The 21,522-nt window shown below is 37.5% G+C and overlaps 1 protein-coding gene across 8 annotated transcripts in view; it reads right to left on the bottom strand.

Moving 5' to 3' along the window:
* Positions 1 to 21,522, bottom strand: part of UTRN (utrophin) — a 357,859-nt gene that overhangs the window by 43,776 nt on the left and 292,561 nt on the right. For all 8 annotated transcript variants that reach the window (XM_042017303.1, XM_042017301.1, XM_042017304.1 and 5 more), the window contains 4 exons: positions 17,458 to 17,519; positions 16,399 to 16,473; positions 10,241 to 10,442; positions 3,309 to 3,394 (listed from right to left, as the gene is read on the bottom strand). In XM_042017303.1, coding sequence (XP_041873237.1) covers positions 3,309 to 3,394; positions 10,241 to 10,442; positions 16,399 to 16,473; positions 17,458 to 17,519 — 425 coding nt within the window. The remainder of the gene's footprint in view (positions 1 to 3,308; positions 3,395 to 10,240; positions 10,443 to 16,398; positions 16,474 to 17,457; positions 17,520 to 21,522) is intronic.

Raw genomic sequence — 21,522 nt, 5'->3', positions numbered from 1 at the left:
AAAACAGAAACCAGGAAGAGAGAAATCAGTCAAATAAATTCAGCCTCACACTAGTATTTTGAGGATTACAACCAGTGGAACTCTAACTGCAACTTAGCTGGACAACCTGAAAAAAATGTACTTAATGATTGATAAAGAAAGGGATACTTGAAAATATTGAAAAGTTTATTAAATTCCTATCAAAATGATAATAAGATAATTAGTAAAACGGTGTCCACAACACACATTTTATGTTGCATTGTCACAAACAGAATGCACATTCTAATTTCTTCTTTTTATTTTTTAGTTACTTCCAAATGGTTTGAAAATGTGCAACAAACATAACAGTAAAAAAAACCCCAGCACATTCCAAGGACATTGTACATCACTTGAAAACTGAACTGATTTGGAGATGAGATTTATCAAGTAGCCCTTCTTTTTCATCTCAAATCATACAGATTTTATACATTAAAGGACATGACCCAAAAGCTACACACTGTAAAAAACTCCATATGGGTCTTTTTCTGTTTCTACTGCCAGATTTGGCTTTGGGTGTTAGAAATGAGCACAGGTAAGAGTGAAGGGCACACAAATGCATTCTTATGTATTTCACAAGTGACCCTCCTGGTCAGAAGAGAAAGCAGAGAATAACATGGTTACAGCCAGACTCGGATATTGGCCTCAACAACAGAAAAGAAGCCCGAGACTCCTCGTCCTAAAGCATAGATGTAAGCAGCTCGCAGTTACTGAATTACTTTTGCAGATCCATTTTTATTCTCAGGAGCACCCAGGCATGTGCTTGAAGTTAAGCATGTCTTAAACATTTTCAAGAATAGGCATTCTTTAATTGAGGCTTCAATGTTTCCTCTAAAGCAATTGGGACTTTTAATTAAATATCCATTTTCACATCAACCCTGAAGTCTAGAATCTTAAAAAGAAGCTTAAGCAAATTAAAAAAAAAAACCAGAACCCACAGAAATTTCTCTAAAACATTTGTTAAATTCACATTTGTTAATTAACATTTGTTAATTTCTCCAAAACATTTGTTAAAAATGTGTCAAGTGGAAAGATCCTACCTATACTGGAAATGAACATATAGTCTCTAGGAAGGCTGAACACTTGAGCAGCAAAAGATCCATTCAAGAGTTTTACAAGAGAATGAAAGGCTCATCCAAAAGTTTTTTAAACAAGAAACTTGCTTGTTTTACCACCAGCTACCCTAAGAAGAGTATGCCTCTCCAAAGCTACAGCATTTAAGGCACAGTCTGTGCTCCGCTAAGGGCTCTAACCACAACCATCCAATGACTGTCACTCTTAGAGGAGCCTGTGATTGCCAACGCCTCAGAAGTGCTTAGAAGAAACAGCCAAAAGGAGAAGCAAATGCCAGGAGCTGGTCCGAGAAAGGGAAAAATCAGAAGGCAGGTAATTAGTATTAAGCACCCATGTTTGGGGGTCCTGCTTTTTCTTCCAAGTGACTTTCTTGAAAATACTTAGGAATTACAATTTTCACTCAAGGACTGAAAACTCAGTAGATATGACAACATTTCTCTCAACAAGAGGTGATTAGTAGGGTATGACAAAATCAAAACAAGTAAAAGAGCTCATATCAAAGATGAGTCTGTGACAGCTCATCCCAGAGGACCCCAAAATGCTGACTTCAACGCCACCACGAGCCAAGAAGAGTACCTGACATACACTCCCTTCTTTAGCAAAATTTCTTTCGAAGAGATTTTTGTGACAATTTTAAGGTTCATAAGGACAATAAAGCTAACAGATATCAAAGCCTGGTACACTGATCAGAACAGGAGTTACAACAACAAAAAGGATGCATTATCTGACTATTAATTCTTTGCTTTGAGAACACGAGCAACTACTTTAATTTCAGATGTATTTCAGGTTGAAGTTATGATCACTTGGTACAAAAGTTTTCTGAGACTTAGTCTCTACTAATTTTTTTAGGACTTCTCACAGCATCCTTCAGAGTAAAAGTCCATCTTGTTGATATAAACTATGTAAAATCTGTAGCCACCATCAGCTGCCATTTTAATTTTACTACTAAACACAAAGCAACAACATAAATATGAAGTTGACCAAGTAATTTCCTTATTCTGCTTCAGTGCCTGTATTTGGCAACTGTATACTAATATATTACCAATAGCAATTTAATGTGAGTATTCTCAGGTTTTGGAGTTTTTTTTTAAAAACCATCTTTTCCTAGGGTTATCAGCTTATCATTCACAGCCTAACTCCTACACTTTATTAAAGTTTTTTATTTCACACAGAACAGCAGATTACCTTCTGAATTGTCATTATGGAACAAAGGTATGTCTGTCAAGCTCTTTTTTAGTTATGGAATACTTCACACATATATCAAACGACAGAAGGAAACTAAAAAACCCAAAGTCTCAGTGTGTCATTCAGATGTCAAAATATGTATGCATAAAACACCTCTACTTTTGTTCAATGTTAATAACTGAGTTTACAACATTGCCTAAAAATGCTCCTAAGGAAAGCAGAAATTTTTGCAGAGCTCCAAAATTACATGAAGCAAATTCAGTCTCTCTATACTTTTTTTTATGTGTTTCCAAAATAAGTCAAGGAACTACTGTAAAGAACAGCAAATTTAAGATTATGTGCATAATATGTAAACGTTCATCATCTAGAATGCTCTAATACAGTGCTTCATCTTTTTTTCTGTATTTGTCAGGGGGTTTTTGCCACAAAGTTACTCAATCCTCTTCTGCTCCTGCATTTATTTTTGTGAAATACCTTTATACTACTCAGTATTTCTCAAGCTTCTGAGATTACTAAAATCAACATAATTTAAAATTTCACTGTGCAATTCTGGCAGAAAGCACACATACTGGAAAACCATTTTCAGAGTTTAGATAGACTTTCTTGTAAACCACTAAATACAATTGCAGAATTTTGATATATTTCCTTGCTTTATCAACCATATCAATCAATGCAACCAGCACTAACTTGCTTGATTTTTCCCTAAACAAAACACACACACATACAAGAGAGAACAGAATCAAATATAATACTTCTCTATCTTCCACACAGCTATATTCTCCTTTTCTTTTGGAGACTGCAGTACTGTGACTTCTGATGATTCAGAACTGACAGCAATACTTTCCAGTCGAGATATAAATTCTCCTTTAACCATTGTCACTGGCGATAATGAAAGTATTTCTATTTTACTTACTCAAAACAAAACTGCTTTGCAACAGGCATGAGAAATGTTTTATTACAAATTTTGCTAGGTGCTTTGTCATTGTACGTGACTTAATTATATAGAGTATTTTGTAAAAGAAATTCTTCCTTACATCTGTACTTCTCTTCCAGAAGGCCCTTAGAAAGAGACATCAAGCCAATTTTCAGGGACTGCACTCGAATTTTTCCAGTTCGGCCACTGAAATTATAAAGATAAGACAATTCAGTACAGTTTCATTTTATTTCATTTCAACTCAAGTCTATTAAAAAATACAAAGACATTGGAGAGTTGTATTTCAAATATACTTCAGATCTCAAAAAAAAAAATTAACGCTACAAATTACACTGTGAATTCTTCCCTTACAAAAGCTCAGCTTCCCTTCCAAGTGGTTTACATGTCAAAACAGCTTGTATTACTACAAAAGAACAGACATTTAGCTCTGTAAAGTTCCCAAAGTCATTTCTTAATGTGATATAGACAGAAAAAAATACATGAGCACACAGCAGGAAGGCCTATTACTCAGTGTGAAACACAAGGACCGCAAAATAAAACCAAGTTTTCATATCACAGTAATTAATTCTGATGGGGTTTTTTCCCTTTCTTTTTTCTCATTTGTTTTGTTCTGGTTTTTTAGTTTTTTGTTTTATGTTTAAAATGTTCTGACATACACGTAATATCAGGACATAAACAGGCAATCCCATGCACTAATTCAATGATGTGGAGCTGTTACTCTTTTTAAGCAATGTGACTTCAGGCACATCTTGTCTAGCATGAAAAAAAGTACATCCAAACCTAAAGAACAACTTGAGAAGAGGTAAGCGGTACCAAAGCAAGTAATGTTAAGCCTGAAAGAGAAATGCTGTTCAAAAAGATACTAAAACAATAAACCCAGCTTACATGGAAAAGAAAAATTTTAAAGTTCAAAAGATCAATGCAGAAACATATCCTGAAAAATTCTTTCTTCTTTCAAAAATGAAAAAACATGACACAATTTGTCTTTAAATGAGATGTGGCATAAAAAAAATCATCAGAATAGTTAAACTGTATGTATTACACACATAAGGTTAGCTGGGTCTTTCAACAACAAGTAAGATACCACTAAATTTGATACCCCTTCAAACCTTACTTTCGTCTTTTCTGCACACAGAAATTATATATACTTTAATTACTTCTGGAGTGATTATTACATCTCTCTATCCTATCCATTCAGCATATGGTCTGCTGTCTGATTTACTTCACAAATGTTGTGCTGAATACAAAATTATTAATTTACTCCTGGGTTCTTGATAAATTAGCTAAGCAACTTACAAATATTAATGCATTTTTCTTTACAACATCATCTCATCTAGTGACACTAGACAGCAGTATCTTCATTCCATAAGATGGAATAGAGGTGCAGAGAAATTATTGCCAAATTAATCAAAAACATCTATTACTTTTACTGCCCAGCTGGAAAATCAGGACACAATTTTCCAGAATGTTATAAAAGTGCCACCTTTTTATATATTCAAGCTTAGCTTCAAATTACCTCTTTCAATCACAGACACTACATCATTCTGGCATACCTTGCCATCTAAATGGCTCATTTTACACCCTGATAAAGTTATTTCCCTATCCTTTCCTGTGTAGGGTTGTTTGTGTTTTAAATTTACATTCATCAGAAAAAAAAGTGAACATTCATTTGGGTTTGATTTAACTCAGGACTGACCACATCATTTGTTTATTAAAGACAAAGTGAGACTTTGCAGCTAAAAGATATGGGCACTTCTCTCAAGGCTTCAAGCTTCTCCTGATTTCAGGAGATTTCTGTAGGGTCTGTGAAAAACTTCCTTCACACAAAAAGCATTTTCTCAATAAATTACATAAATAATTACAAAGCCTGCAATATTACATTTTTTGAAAGAGCAACATATTTATCCCTAGTCTCTTTCTTGGAGACAGATAAATATTAGCACTGTAATGACATATATACAGTAAAAAAACCCAACATACCAAAACCAAATGCCACACACACTCCCTCTCTCCCCCCCAAACCTATAGACTTTGTAGTCCTGACATTTCCAAGTCAATGGTTTAAGATTTCCGAGCTTAGTGAGTCACAAAACCACCTAGATTAGGAGAGGCTTCCAGAGACCAATGCCCCTGCTCAGTTAGGTAGAGCAGGTTTTCCTGGATCACATCCCATCACTTCAGTATCTTCAAGGATTGAGACTGAACAGCTTCTCTGAGTAACCTGTGGCACTGTTTGATCACTCTTACATTAAAATAATCTTTTTCTCATATGTCAAAATTTCCTGTGTTTCAGGCTGTGCCTGCTGTTTCTTGTCCTGTCACTGCACAGCACTGAGGAGAGCCTGGCTCCATCTTCTCTTCTGTTCCCATTGGGTATTTATGCACATTGATAAGATCCCCCTGAAACTTCTCCAGGTTGAAAAGCTCAGCCTCTACGGATACACTCAAGTCCTTAAACTGTCTTCACGGTACTTCACAGGACTCATGCCAGTTTGTCCATGTCTCTTTTATCCTGGGGAGCCCATAACTGGAAACAGCACTCCAGATGTGTCTCATGAATGCTGAGCAGAAGTGCAGGATCACCTCCCTTGACCTGCTGGGAGACTATAAGGCTGCTTTGCCACATGCCTGTCTTGCAAGGTGCCTCTGAATGGCAGCACAACCACCTAACTGCCCTATGTGTATGAACATCTAAGAATCAAGGCCTTACAGTAGCAAGGTTCAAGAAACTTTTTAATGCCTGAATTCTTAAAAATTTATGGGTCATATATGCCACAAATGTCAGCCCACTATTCAGACGCATAGTAATACAAGCATCCTTGTCATTACAAAATCAACTGATACTGGTTTTTAGCCACTTTAAGCAGCTCAGATATTTTTTGTTCTGATCCTGATGAAGGGGAGACTGAATCTATTCCTTTCTCTAAGTAACTTCCTAACACAGAATTAGGATCCAAAACTTCTTTGATAGGCAAACACAGTCTATATCATAGCCAAAACAGAGGCATGTGAACTTGTAAATTATAAACATACTAAGGATATAATTAATATGTAATTGCTGAATGTAAGTGTAAAAAATTACTGTTTACCAGCAATGGTATGCAAATATTCTGTAGCATTGTGATGGCACAGACAGACCTAATAAATATAAGCATTTTATCTAAGTATGTGAAAGCCAAAGAGACAACCAGTGATGGGCACAGCTGCATACAGGAGTTAGCCAGATTAAAAAAAAAGTTGTCAAACAGGCAACAAGATTAAATATAGGAGACTGCAAACAGGAATACACAATAAAGAATCTTAGAAAACAAAATTATGATATGAAGTCTAGAGGAACCTATGTCCCTGGGGGAAGAGGGACAATAGCATAAAAACATCAGGTACCAACAAGGAAAACTAGAGAATGAAGATGAGCCCAGCACAGTTCAGCCTTCTCTTGTCACAGAGCTCTCAAGCCTAGAGAACACTGACACTGCAGCTAAGGACTACCAGGACTGCAGCTACCAGTTACCTGCATAGCCCAGCAGCACGAGGCAGCCTGGTAGATCAATGAAGGTCAGCACAGACACCTCCCCTTGATCACCCACAGACAAGTCAGACAAAGGAGCTCATTCTCCTGCCTTAAACAGGGCCACAGCCTTCTTACTGCTACCATAGCCTGCTAAGCTGCCCCCACTGAGTGCTCGATGAATCCAAGCAGCCATCATAAACACAGGGGATACAACTGGAGTGCATGCAGAAAACTTCCATCAGCTACTGTCAAAACCAGCGCATAAAGTTAAGGCTGACTGAGCAGGTGTCTCATCCTCATTCCTCAGAAGTTCAGATTTTACTGAAATGAACACGGTGGTGAGGCCAGGGCTATTAACTCAGCCTGGTGTTAGAAGCTGCCAGGTGTATGAGCGCAATGATAAATAACAAAGTTGTGATTTTTCGGGGGAAGACTGGGCCACAGAGAATGATCATGAAAGACAGTTTTGATCACACAGAAAATGTCAGCATAAATACCACAGATACCCTGCTCAGACTAATGTACCAAAGAAATTCAATTTAAAAGAAGGCATTATCAAAAGCATCATAACATTAGAAAAAAAACCTTAAGAAAATTTAAAAGTTGAAATACAGAAAGTCAGATAAACATTGCAAACTGTTTAAACAGTGCACATAAAAGTTTCTTTATGGGTAATTCTAATTGAAATGAGTCATCACCCTGAATCAGTACATATAGAAACAACTCATTTCAAGGGGTGTTAAGCTATTCCATTAGTACTGAAAGCTATCAGTCCTTTTTATATAAATGATGTCTGGAGATTTCAGCAAATTTGACAGTATATAGTTCAAAAGAAAAACCACCAGCTGTTGCTTTTGGATGCTTTAAACACTGGCCTAGCCAAATGATTTTACAGAGCAAAAAATTTCCTTCATAGTTCTCATATTAAGTATTAAGATATTTATCTTTAATTTCATTAAAAGAAAAAAAAAAAAAACCAACAACTCTGGACTAGCCAAAACAAAGAACTTTAAGTTTGGAAAATGTTTACAAGGGCAGATGTTGCTGTCTGGAAGAACCTTCGAGTCCTTGACATAGTAAAAGTCACTGAGTAATTTTAGTGTTTCCTCTGCTCAGAATGAATCACTCCTGATGTGCCAGAAAATACCAGAACATAACAGACCTTTTCTAAGAATAAATTGATTCTTTTTAAGGGCCAAAGACATCTGCAGGTTGTCTGGAGAGCCATTCAGTTTGCCATTAATCTGTGAATCTGTAATTAAATCTCAGGTGCAGCATGTGACTAACAGATGTTTTTGTAGGCAGTTTAACAACTTGACACATTGTATATGTGTAACACCAATGCAATATATACAATGGAAATGCCAAGACACAAATTAGCTCTTTTGCAATGCCCAATTTAGAAAACAAAACCAAAAATTCCAGCTTAAAATTGGTGCCTGGTCTTTTTAGCATTTCTTTTTCTTCCTGGAGTGAATTTGAAAGGGGAACAAGGAAACAACTGTAAAAAGTAATTTTCTCTCAGTAAACCTTCATCCTTGATTTTTCAAAGTTTGAATAAAGACTCAAGTATTTAAGGGGCTTGAAGAATTATCTACACTATGTTTTAACATAATACTCAAGGGAAAATGGGAGACACTGGAAACATTATTGAAAAAAAGGGTTGCTGCTTACTAAGTGCATTTTAAATATGAACAGATTAAACAACTGACTTCTAACTGAAGTTAGGAAGCAAAGGTAAGCTGAAAAAAATACAATAGATTTGTGTTCAGTCTGAAAGAAAACAAAACCCAAGCAGTATCTACAAAAAATTCTCTGACATTATTATGTGTCTTATTCTAAACTGCCAATAACATTTAAGTCAAGCAACTCACCTAATCTACTGCAATGTTTGCAAGTGATGTGTTTATTCACTCACAATACAGAACTTTACAAAATAAAAATAATTGCAGGAAGAAGTCCTAGTTAATATTTGATGGACCCTCTAATTTTTCATCAGTAATGAGGAGAAGTCCGACTAACAAGAATGTCACAATATTTAACAGCAATGTTTGAATGCCAGTAGCCAGCACATAAATGATAAATGGTTCTATGTACTCTGTTCCCTCCTTCCCTCTCCCCTAAAACCAAAATAAAGTAATATATCCATGAAGTATAGGAGAACTGGTATGTAATCCTCTAAAGGGAAAAAGCAAAAAGCTATGAACTCTTAGAATTTGGGACTGAGTGAACATATTGAAGATAATGCATACATCTACAAGTAAAAGCTCCCTTTTGCAAAGCCAGGTATAAGAATTTTTATCACTATTCAAGAAATAGTTTTGCTCTTTTCAACTTCAAATGGAGAGAAAGAAATAAATTTTGTAACCACCCTCATGGAGCTCAGAAATTCTGATTTGTAATTCTGTTTATAGCTCTGAAGTATAGCACATATTCAATCAGAGACACTGAAGTGACCACAACCTGTACTGCACTGCTGAGACTTTAGTCAGCTCCAGAAGAGTCCTGAAATGCCTTTGCTGAAGCAATGTAAGGAGACACATTATAGGGCACGGAGGAGCTGATAGAAACCAAGTCTTTCTCCAGTTTTCACTACACAATGGAGATAAGAATAGCAAATGCCACTAAGAAAAATAAGCAACGAACTCATGACTACAAAGCACAACTTAATTAAAGCAGATTGGTTGCAGGTCATGCAGGCTGACATAGGGCAGGGCAGAGAGGGCAGAGCTCAATTTCCAGTAGAAGAAAAAAGGGGCAAGGGGCTCAGAAAGAACTGGCCAAAACCACAAGGGGCTGCTGGAGTGGACATTCTCATGTTTTTTGGGACTTAGTTCTCTCTGGAAACCGCAAATGTGTATTTATATAAACCCACAAGTTCTTACTGTAAGCATTCCAAAACATTCTTGAGGCAAACTCAATGCCCTTGGGAAACACAGCCTTGCTGCCAGAACAGGGGCAGGTGGACCACATAACACCAGCCCTCAGAACTGATCCATGGCAGGAGCTGTACAGGCTGGAATTGAGCCAGAACTAGGACACTGCTGACCCTCCAGAATCAGACGGGCTTTAGTGCTGAGATCAGAACAACCTCCATCCGATAGAGGACTCGGTGCAGGGAGCTCATCCAGGATTATGTGTGCAAGTAACTAAGTGTAAAATACATGAAACAACTGTCGCCACCTATGGCAGAAATAGAATCTGATATGAATGGCAATCAGTCTGGAAAACTTGGAACATTCACCATAGGAACACAGCTAAAGCAGTGTTCTAGCTCTCTACTCACATACACGTTTCTTGAAATCCTTTCAGTGTTTCTTTGTTAGTAGTGTAAAAGCAGTGTAACCTTAGTTCAGTGCTGAGCAGGACAGCATAAGACACATCTCATTGCATGCAACTGCACTTTCGTTATGGACTCAAAACCATCAAAAGATAACCTTTTAATAAAGAAGCTTTTAAGGCGTTATAATTTATAATTCCTGGGGGTACGTGCAGTGACAAAAAAACCCCATTTTTCTTACCTATCATACACGTTGAGTAGCCAGTTAAGACACATGTCTACACAGAGAGGAACATTCACCATATCTTTGTGTTTCTCTTCAAGTCCACTGTAGATGGTAGTGAGACAGCTGATCACATCCTGGACACCAATCAGCTGATCATTTTGACTCAACTTGTGCTGTTTGAAAACTTCACTTGTTGTGTTCAGGTCCAACAGGTCCACTAATAATAGGTTTAAAAAAAAATAGTAAGTTAAAAAAAAATAGAAAGAGATTTTTTTAAAAAAAGGTGTGAATGTAGATGCCTGAGCATAGCATTGACAATAATTGCTCATGTGCAAATTGTGGCAAACACTGCAAACAACTGGCCCAGTGGCTTTCCTTTAGTAACATTATAGTGACAAAACATTCTCTGTGACAAGTCAACAGCATTTTGGTACTATATATTAAAAAAAAAACTAGAATAAGAACATCATAATGACCCTGCTCAGAACAGCATTAAAATAGCTGCTGAAGTAGTCTGTATAATTAGAGGATCCTAACTTTGGATGCACACACAGACAATTCACTAGGCTTACAGGATTCTTCGCATTTACCATAAAGCAAAATCCTATAAAATGACGATCACTTTTGAGCAAATTCTTAGGTAAGAACTCTTTCTTAAAGGTCGTAATAATGTAATGAGGCCTGATTAACTGAACAGTTGCTAAATTAGGGCTTAAAAGAAAGCAGGGAGAGGGACACAGGAACAGTATTCACTGTAGTTTTCCATAACGCTAAATGCTATTTATTTATTTTAAAATATTTTTATCTCCTTTATTACAGAATTCTTTATATAAGCAGTTGGTGATGCAATGAATTACCCAGGAGAAGGATTTTGCTCTCAAAACCATTCAAATATGACTCTGAAAATCTGGGGTTTGCATGGTGAAAATAAAAGGCCATCAATGAGCTTTTCTAATTCCTTTTGCAAAAGGAAGCAGAAAAGAGGAATACATGGTATAGTCCTCAGTGACTTTTTTTTACGGAAGCAAGGACTTTAAGTAAAAAATTAGTTGCAATGTATTAGTATGCTTGCTACAATATACATAACATGCAGTTGAAGTATATTACAAGCTCATAGTGAGCTGTTTGTGAAGAGTCAGTAACACACTCGCACTATAAATGTCATCTCTCAAATAAAAAAATAAAATTAACATGTTAATGTCTGACGTGCTGTGAACTGCTCTTCGTCAATCATCAGAATGAATCATAGTATCAGAAAATGATTTTGTTGGAAGGGACCTTAAAGATCATCTAGTTCCAACCCTGTTGCCATGGGCAGGGACACCTCCCACTAGATCGGGTTGCTTGAAGTCCCATCCAGCCTGGCTTTGAACAGTGACAGGGAGAGAGCATCCACAACTTCTTTGGGCAACCTGTGCCAGTGTTTCACCACCCTCACAGTAAAGTATTTCTTTCTAATATCTAATCTAAATGTCTCCTCTTTTAGTTTAGAAGTGTATCCCCTTGTCCTATCACAATCTGTCTTTTTAAAAAAGTTCCTCTCCCTATTTTTTATAAGCCTCCTTTAGGTACTGAAAGGTTGCTATAAGGTCTCCCTGGAGCCTTCTCTTCTCCAGGATGAACAACCTCAGCCCTCTCAGCCTTTCCTCATGGGAGAGGTGCTCCAGCCCCCAGTCATCTTCATTGCTTGCCTGTTGACCTGCTCCAACAGGTCCACATCTTTCCTGTGCTGAGGGCCCAGATCTGCATGCAGTATCCAAGTGGGGTCTCACAAGAGCAGAGGAGGAGAATAAAAATGTTAAATAAGGACTCCAGATTTGCAGCCTGTGAAAATTGTGTAATTCTATCTGGGCTGGAAAACAAGTACAGCAGAAAAAGAAGCAGGAGCGAGATAACATTAACCGCTATGAGCGATTCTGTCAAGAACTCAATGATCATCTACCAAAAGAAGGTTACATTCCCAAACCCTTTTCCCTCATCTACCCTTCTTCACATGTTTTTAAAGAGAGAAACAGTACCTCACAGCCCTTGCCTTTCGTCTCCTGCACTAAAATTGGTACATTCTGCTCCAACTTCACAGCATTAAATTTGCAGAGGTTTACATTTGTTTGTTTTTCATTTTCTTTTTTGTTTGTTTGGGGATATTTTAAGTCCTTCTCTTGGGCTTGCAAACAAATGCCAGCCATCTATTTTTCTAAGGGGCAGACTGGTAATTGCAGCAAAACACCTTGCCACTAGTTTGACCTGAGGTAGCCAAAATGTTTGGCAATACACTCACTGCAGCATAATCTTCAACAGCAGCTGGAAAGGATGTGATACACTGGAAAAAGCTCACAGGGATATTTAGAAACAACATGAACCCACAAACAGTTCACAGTGTAACCCTGACTACTTTTTTGAGCTGCGGAGGGCGTGGGGTGAAGCCAAGTGAGGCTAACCTGCTATCTGATCACATAAATACTGAACTCAGATGGCCACTTTTCACACTTTCTATTAATGATTTCAAAAACCTTTATGACAAAGAAAACACCATAAAAATTAATGCAACCAGTTTTCTGGTTTTGTTTTGGAGTTAGCTTTTGGTTTAGGTTTGGGTTGTGGGAGTTTTTTGCTTGTTTGTTCATTCGGGGGTTTTTGTGTTTTCTGGTTATTTTGCAACCTGTTTCTGCAAGGTATTTAATGGCTGACTAAAAGCAGGTAATTAGCTTCATAAAACAGACTGACAGCACACAAAACCTGCCCCTTCTAAAGCCTGTGAAAATTCAGAAAGCTTTGGAATTCCAGAAAGTTGTAGCCTTTGGGTTTGGCTTAACATAACCATCCTTGCACTGAAAACAGCAATTCAACAGACACTAAGCATGCTAACTTCATGTCTTGATCTTATGGCATTAAGATTTCTCATTCACATTTCTGCCTAAGCATTCCAGAAGGACCTGGGAGAGGTACTTCCAGTATTTTTGTACTAAAAACCACAACAACTCTGATGCTATACTAATGCAAATTAAGCTAAACTTACACTTTCAGATGGCACTATCCATGGAGAACAACCAGAGGAAATTACTTCCATTCCTGCTTACTTCAGCACTCACCTGGCTGAATAAGACAGGCAGTTATCCTGTTATGCCATTCCTGGTACGATGCCTGCACAGCTTTCAGTGCATTTTTGCAGTACCATTCTGCATCTGCTTAAATATGCTGAATGACCAATCCTGCTTTTAACCAACCAATGGGCATAAGGGCCATTTCTTCCCTTTCTGCAGCAGGGAGACTTTCCCAAAGAAAAACTATAAATAGAAACCATATCATTCAGCACTGCTAAAGCAGATGTGAGTGTGTGACTCAGAAGCAAGTAACTACATGCAGCTGCTAATGGCAAATTTGAAGCTGCTGTAACCCCATGGAAAATAGTCAGGCATTACTGTAGAGTTTTTGTATTAAAAAGACCTTGCAAATGATAGCAGTTCCTGCAAAGAGACTGCACTGAGGGAAGTGCTCACAGCTCTCACTTTTAGTCCCAGGTGTCTGAATGTTCCATTTTTTTCCCCTTGTATGGTTGATATTCCTATTAAGATTCTTAAATTTTAAATCACCTAGAGGAACTCAGCAACAGAATTCTGAGTATACATGGTGATTCTGTTCCCTTCTTGCCTTTCAGTACTACACTTCAGTATCTGGGGCATTATAATTTCTTGAAAATGAGCTAAAGTATGCTGCACAAGAATAAAACATAGTCAGGACCTGGTGCTGCACAGTTGCCCAGTACAATCTGCAACACAGAACACTCTCTCTGGCCCCGTTCTTCTGCTACAGTGGAAAGCGCTTTCACTACATCTGCCCCACATAATCCGAGACAGAGGCTAAGAATTTGTTATTTCCAACTTGCAATCTTTCTTATATTCCTGCAAAATACATACATGTATATGAAAATTTATGTCTCTGAAGGAATCTACAAGTCAAAAAACAAAACAAGAAGAAACACAACTCTACCTTCTCATTTTAAAAGGAGAATGAGGAAAATGTGATTAAATTCCTCAAAGCCAAGGATTTTTGACGCTTACCAAGAAGAGATAAGGCATCAGCAAAGTCTTCTAAAGTACAGCTCTCAAATGAACTTTCTAAAGTGAAATTGGTCCTGAATCTGCTTGTAAAGCACTCACACTGCATTATCAGTCCCCACTGCAAAGCCAAAATCTATCAGGTGCAAGTGGAACTGTGCATCCAGCTCCAGCTGTGCTCTTGGCAGTTCCCACCAAACATGCCTTTGACATTATATACACACCATGGCTGTGACAGCACTTTGTCACATTTTACAGTGACCTTCATTTTTGATGATTAGTTTTGATGTTTTCTTTGCCTTAGCACATAAGCCTTTCTGAAGCATTCGGCAACCAAACACCTTTAAAATGCATCTGCAGTTACAATTACAGGAAGTACAATGGAAGACTAAAGTAACTCAGACCAAAGAACGAATGGCAGTAGCACAGAAGACGACTCCTTCCCTGCCTTGATTCTTTATCAAGCACACGTATAATAAAGACAAAGATTTTTTTGGCTGTTGCCCCCTCCCATGAAGCCCAAAGATGGAATAAACAAACAGCTTCACTGATAACGAGGCAGATTGGACTTGTAGAGATGTTTTACTCCTAGTTCTTTCAAACTGAAGTATTCTCTTTACTTCTTACTATTTCCTTCTGTCCTCACTTCCACCTCCCTCCCCTGAAACTGGAGACAACAGGATGGCATTTCTGAAATCTGTGAACGAGGAGGGCTAACCATAGCAGTTATTAGAGAAATTGATATATTTTGCAGTAAAAGCAAAAGCTGAAAGTATGTACCTCTTCAAAGCTTATTAGAAGTAACAAAAGTGAAGCTTGATGTACACAGTTCACTAGAAAAGCTGTATGTCTGTCAGAGATAGGCAGCATGACCAGCATCTGCCATATGCAGTCTGTTTTTTCCCACTCTTCCCTGTGGAGCAGCTCACACAAGGGGAATTTTACTTTGCTTTCTGATCTCTTGCTTTGTTTTTTGTTTTTAGGTACATGTTCATGAATACTTTATACCCAGAACACTGACAACGAAAAAGCTCGTAACAGGCTTTAGTCTTCATCTGCTGGGAGATGAAGGTGTAGTCCTTGGTGGGACCACATCATAAGAAAAAGTGGCGAAAGGTACTCCTAAGAGCCTGTACTGCACAGATACAGTCCAGCTTCTGGAGTAGCTAGCTACCATCTCAGGCAAAGCTTCATTTAGTTTGATGCATATCTGAAGTCCAGCTAAGTTCAGACTGCTGTCTTCTAGGCTGTAAAGAAAACTAACCACCTGGAGGGTGGGAAGGGATCCCTCTTTGTGCAGCTCCTTTCACGCTTGCACCCCTAGGAGGGCTTTGCACTTCTTGTGTTCCTACTCAGCCTGCAGTACTGTGCACTCCTCAGGGCTGAAAAGTCCTTCCATGTCGAGGACTCCTAATTTATAACAAGAAAATTTGGTAATTTCATACATCTTTATACCCTCTGTTGCCAAGACCTTTCAAAAGGTCTAAAATCTGTGACCTTCACACTCATTCACATCCCACATCTCCTTCCAAAATTGTCCAGTTTCCTTCTGCTTTTTCTACTTCACTCTATTTTCTTTCTGTTAGATGTATGTTCTTATGTATTTCATTTTCCATTCATAGTCCTAATAGTTTTTAAAATTCAGCTTGCTTTGTACAGGACAGAACTGCAGTGTGGTACTTGCTGTGTGACTTGAAGTCCCAAGTCCAGAGGCCAGGACAAGATCTTGTGATCTATCACTTCTGAGGTTGCTAAATTTTGAATGAACATGGTAATCCTGCAACTTGCTGCTGAACTAAGTCATAATTGTGATATAATAAGAAGCGCTTTTTAAATACCTACCAATATAAATAATACCTGCAGAACAGAAAATTGGAGATACAAACAATTCTTAGTGGGCATACCATTTCAACTTACCTGCTGCACCTCTTTTTTTTATTAATTTATTTTATTTATTTGCAATAATGACAACTACTGTTAGCAATTCTTCTTGCCATTTTGCTGGTTGACAGTGTGTCAAGGATGACTCTGGTCCACTGTTAATGTTGTTAGACTGAAGCTGACCCTCCCTTCCCCAAATACTGTAGAGAAACAATTTGCCTCAAAGGCCCAACTCACAGCACAGTGCTTTCTGCAGTCTCCGGATTTTGATGGCCGTGCGGTAGGCAGAGAAGCGCACGTTGTTCAAGTCAGCTGAAACAGCAGAACAGAAACATGAGCAGCCCTAAAAATAGAGCCCATAACTTTCCTTTATGTATAAATCTTCATATTTTGGAAAAAGTCTGATATCCCTTCTCTGCAATGAATTAATAGAATGTATCAGAACAAATTAAAAGACCTGACAAGTTGGGACCTCAACCCAATCCACCTTTAGGGAAAGCCTCCTGATTCTGACAGTCCAGGACCTTAAAGAGAGTGGCCCTGCAGAAATGCTGGCACTATTTGACACATGTAATACATATACATACAGGAGAGTTTCACATACATATAATGCACTGGTATGTAGTTTCCAGACAATTACTCAAATACAGTAAGTTTCGCAAATAATTTTTAACTCCATCAGATAACAGGAAACACAAGCCAGCAAATGTCACATTAACAGAAAAAAATGGTTTAAGCTATAATTGACTTAAATGACTTTGTAAACCGGGCTTTACAGTCACATAGCTGTAAACTCTGTTATAGAAACGGATTGGTACAGTAACATTTTTTCCTCACTTAACAGCATTTTTACCCTTCCTCTCCTCAGAACGGGAGATTTTACAGTAAACGTTGATGCTATCAGGGCATGTTGAACTAGTTGAACAGTTCATAATACAGTTTATCTTTTACTGAGAAGGTAGCTGCTCTAATTATTACCAAAATTAGTTCCTTGCAGACCAGCACCCTGGTTTAAACATGCAGAGAGCCTGTATCACTGGACAATTCCTTGTGAAGTTAAAAGAAAGAAAAAGGTACTGCATTAAAGCATACAGTCAGAGCATATGGTTCAGAATTAGCATTACCAAAAGACAATACATGGCATGACCAAGGCAGTAGGTTTTGGGCAAGGTGTGTCTCATCACAAAGTGTGAAATGCTGTTATACTCAGTTCATGGGAACTCAAGCATGGTCAGTATCCAAATGCAGCTTTTACTCATGGAATAAAAATCACAATGTTTTAATGAATGCACTCACCTAAGGACTGGAAGAGATCAGTCATTTTTGGATGATCCCAACAAGTTGTCTGTGTCTCATGACTACAAAGGAACAAAGTAATCAAAGTTTCAGGAAATACACATATGCACTTCCAACGAATAAAATCTTACAGATATTCTGATTTTCTGCATTTAAGTGCAAGAAATCCCACAGCTCTAATTAAAATACATGATCTGTACCACCCAGATCCTTGATTTTATAATCACAACATTAGTCAGACAATAGCTGATCCCTATTTAACAACATTTACTTTTGATTCTAAGTGTTATGGTAACAGCTGGACTCCGACCCTGCAGCTAAGAGGTACACTAATAAGGTAAAATAAAAAAATTTCCTGTGCTGTAAAACAATAAATACTGTTGCAAAAACAATTTTAAAAGTATTGAGATTTTATTTCAATCTTCCTTGCATATCTGAGCACACGCATCAGAACACAAAGAATGACTTTAAGCTTTACCTGTAACATTTATTTAACATGTAACATGATCTTTTAGGTTGGAAAGGACCTTCAAGAACATGGAGTCCAGTGGGAACCCTGATCACTGTTCACACAACCAATCAATAAATATGTTGATTTAGGGGGCGTGCTCTACACCGCTGTCCACAGAACAGAGATTCAATAGGCTTCATCCCTTAACCTACTGTTTAGTGTTGTTGTTTCAGTTTATCAGGGTTTCAAGCAGGCAGCCATAGAGGTCAAAATATGTCAGGTCCACTGAAATCTCCAATTCCCTTCTACAAGCCACGCTTTACTTGTATTTATCAATATTAACTGCTGTAATGATTGCACATTATCTCACAAAGTATTTACATTTGAATTAGATTTGCAAGGTAATTACTCAGAGAAGTCTTGTTAAAAGGATCATAGGATTCCCCTTAAAAGTTAATGAAAATGAAATTATGCTACGTTAGCAAATTTAACAGTAACGATCAGAGAAGACTAAGTATTCCACCCTTGTTTCAACTTAAAAACTGTAAGTGTACCTATTTTTTTTTCCAACATAGATGAATACTTGATTATAAATAATGACTTTAAATGCCATTTTGGCATTAAACGTAGTGAACTGTATCATCATTTGCTATACATAAATGGCTGTACCTCAGTAGGTGCACAGTAATTTATCATCATTGTTTATTTTTTAATTGAGAAAACAACCAAGAATAAACCCTTTTATGCTAGGTGGTACAAAAAATTGGATAGAAAGTCCTTGCTCTGACAAACTGCAGAGAGAGGACACATACCATAAGGGAAGCCAAGCTCCTAACAAAGTAAGTGCTGAGGACCCTTTTGTGTACGCATCAGCCTCAAACATACACCACTGGAAAGTGCATGATCTCTGTACATGGGACATGATGCTCATTTTACAGTCCATACACCAGGATAACCCTTCCAGCTTTGAGTCTAGTCTAGGTATTCAGAGAGAGCTTCTCCCCATCATCATGCTTCATACTCTGCCATGGATCTCATTTGTCTATCTGGTACCATCACAACTTTGTAGGGTGTTTTTCATGGAAGTTCATAGGCAAAATATGTACTTCCTATTAATAGAGTAGGTACAAATCATCTTTTCCCTCTTTGTGATTACTCCCTAGTAGCTGACTGAAAGGAAGAAGAAGCCCTGCACATGACTACATTTAAATAAGAGAGCTATATACAATAATCAAAACAATTCCATCAGACCTTGGTTGAATCCAAAATACTACAGTAAACTCTCCTCAATTCAGAAGAAAACACTAAAATACATGTTTACATCAAAACATATTTTGCTGAATAGAAGCTTTTATTCGATTTCATTTTGATATCATTGTCATATGAATTGCATTCACATTTCAAATTTCCAATAAGGTGGTCGAGGCTCTGGTAATGCTGAGCACCAAAGTTAATGCACACCAGTAAATCAGTGGGTTTGCACTTTTTAGAAAGACTTCTAAAACATCACTATTCTTATCCAGAAAAGTGATTTCAAAAACAAGTAGCTTTTCCTGGAAAAGGCACACCAATAAATCATCATGGAGCCAGCAACAAGAAAGAATATATATAGATTTTATGCTTTGCCATGGTAAAGGCAGGTGACTGTCCAGCATTTTCACCCTGGTGTCAAAAGACTACAGTATATTGGAAAAAAGAATATGTACAGCCTCAGTAAATACTGAAGTAAATAGGAAGAGAAAATACAATATAATGGTTCATACTGCTCAGCTTATTTAATAATCTCAAAGCTACTCCTGAAGTTGCCAAATGTCTGCACTATCATGTTAAGAGGATGCCACAAATATCATGCTGCTCATTTAGAATTGTTGACTAAACCTATCACAACTGCCCACAGAAATGGATACAACATGTGATCAGTTTAATAAAGCTTGTTTTAAGGACACTGCTTTAACTCAACTTCCCTAAGAAGCCACCTCCAAAAGTCATGCCCCAAAACAAAATAACAAACCCCAAAACAAGTGATTTTACCATCAGGATCATAGGTGAAAAGGATTTCTTAGGATATTCTGAGAAAAATAAAGCCTTAATGAAAACACCGTCAAACTTCTGTGTTAAAAATAAAGGTAGGTGGCAGTACTGTGAGAGAAGCTGTACATACAGGTATACATAGAAATACATTTCCCTCTATTTTAAATGTTGAAATATTAATGCAAACACTGCATGTAAACTACATGCAATTTAGCTAAGTCCTGCTAACTGCCTTACAAACTATGATGTCAAAACTAGCCGTGATTATAGGGACTTCGTTGAATCGCAGTTTTTATTTCCCTATTTTCTGGCATTAGAAATATGGTTTCATGAACAAATATATTTCTGACTAGTGGGGGGCTGTAAGGATATTCCTGAGAGGTGCAGCAGGAGTGCAAAGGTTATTTAGCTAGGTCCAGAGACCTTTCCTTTTTTTTTTTAAATTATTTTTTAAAAATAGAAGAAAAAATAGTTAAGTCCTTGATGAGGATGTGGGTATAGTTAATTGCAATTTAGATTCCAGCTTCTAAGTAATTTATAAACCCATATGCAATGCATAAGAACTGATTTTACTAATCAAACTTTATCCCTTTAATCAAGTTTCCAAGAATTAAGAACAAACAACGGTTTCATTATTGAAATTGCATACTTTAAATACAGAGTTTCACTACAGTTGTATCTAAAATCACTTTAATAGTGACAACATGCCATACCAAAAAAACCCCACTTTTTAAAAATTTTGTGTTTACTTTACAGGAAGCAGAAAAAGTGAATGAGATATCAAAAAGCTCTGCATCCTGCACTGTAATCTTGTTTCTCCATTTAGTGCAGTTTTCTCTTTACAGAAAAACACAAAACATGAAATTTATGCCTAATAAAATAACGACCATAAAATATTTTTATGTTTCTCTTTTATTTGCAAAATTAATACATTTGTGCCAGATTGCATAAAGACCAATGGGTTTTTAAAACTTATCACTCAGTTTCTTTCTATTGCACACAGAATTTGAGAACATGACAAAGGAGGCCAAGTGAACATCATCTGGTGAAACTGAAAAAAGGTGAGAGAGAATCCCTTCCATAACTACCTTGAAGTCAGTACTACCTGACAGCTGCTAAGTGACTACAGAGGGTGAACATGACTGTGCCAGCCTAATCCCAAAACACCTAGCAAGAAACCATTGGTAACAGCCAAGCAATTCTGTACGAGGATCCCACAGAGAAGAGGAATGGGCTCAGAGTGAATGAATCACCAGCTCAACAGTCTGTTCAGGTCACGGGAGGCAGCAGCTTCACTGTCATGGGCAGTGCTGCTACCACCATTAAATATATTCCATGGGTAGGTTTCATTTAGGCACCAAAGCCAGACTACTCTGGACAGAGCCATGGAAAAAAACCCCAGGAATGTAATTTTAATAAGAACTGTAAAAAAGTCATCTCACTGAACCAAAAAAATCCAAAACAAGCACTTAACCAAGAGCAGAGAAACCTGCAGAGTCTTCCCTCTCTGTTACAACTACCATGGCACTTCTGTCCCCGGTCACAATGATGACTGTGCCAAGGAGCACCTTCTCTTGCAAGTA

This window comes from Corvus kubaryi, unplaced genomic scaffold (genome assembly GCF_017639235.1).
Source record: "Corvus kubaryi isolate FWS band 111438036 unplaced genomic scaffold, C.kubaryi_AGA036_p1.0 split3-73, whole genome shotgun sequence".
In the NCBI taxonomy this organism is placed as follows: Eukaryota; Metazoa; Chordata; class Aves; order Passeriformes; family Corvidae; genus Corvus; species Corvus kubaryi.
The sequence above is the reverse complement of the archived record's forward strand: the minus strand, read 5'-3'. Positions and strand labels throughout refer to the sequence as shown.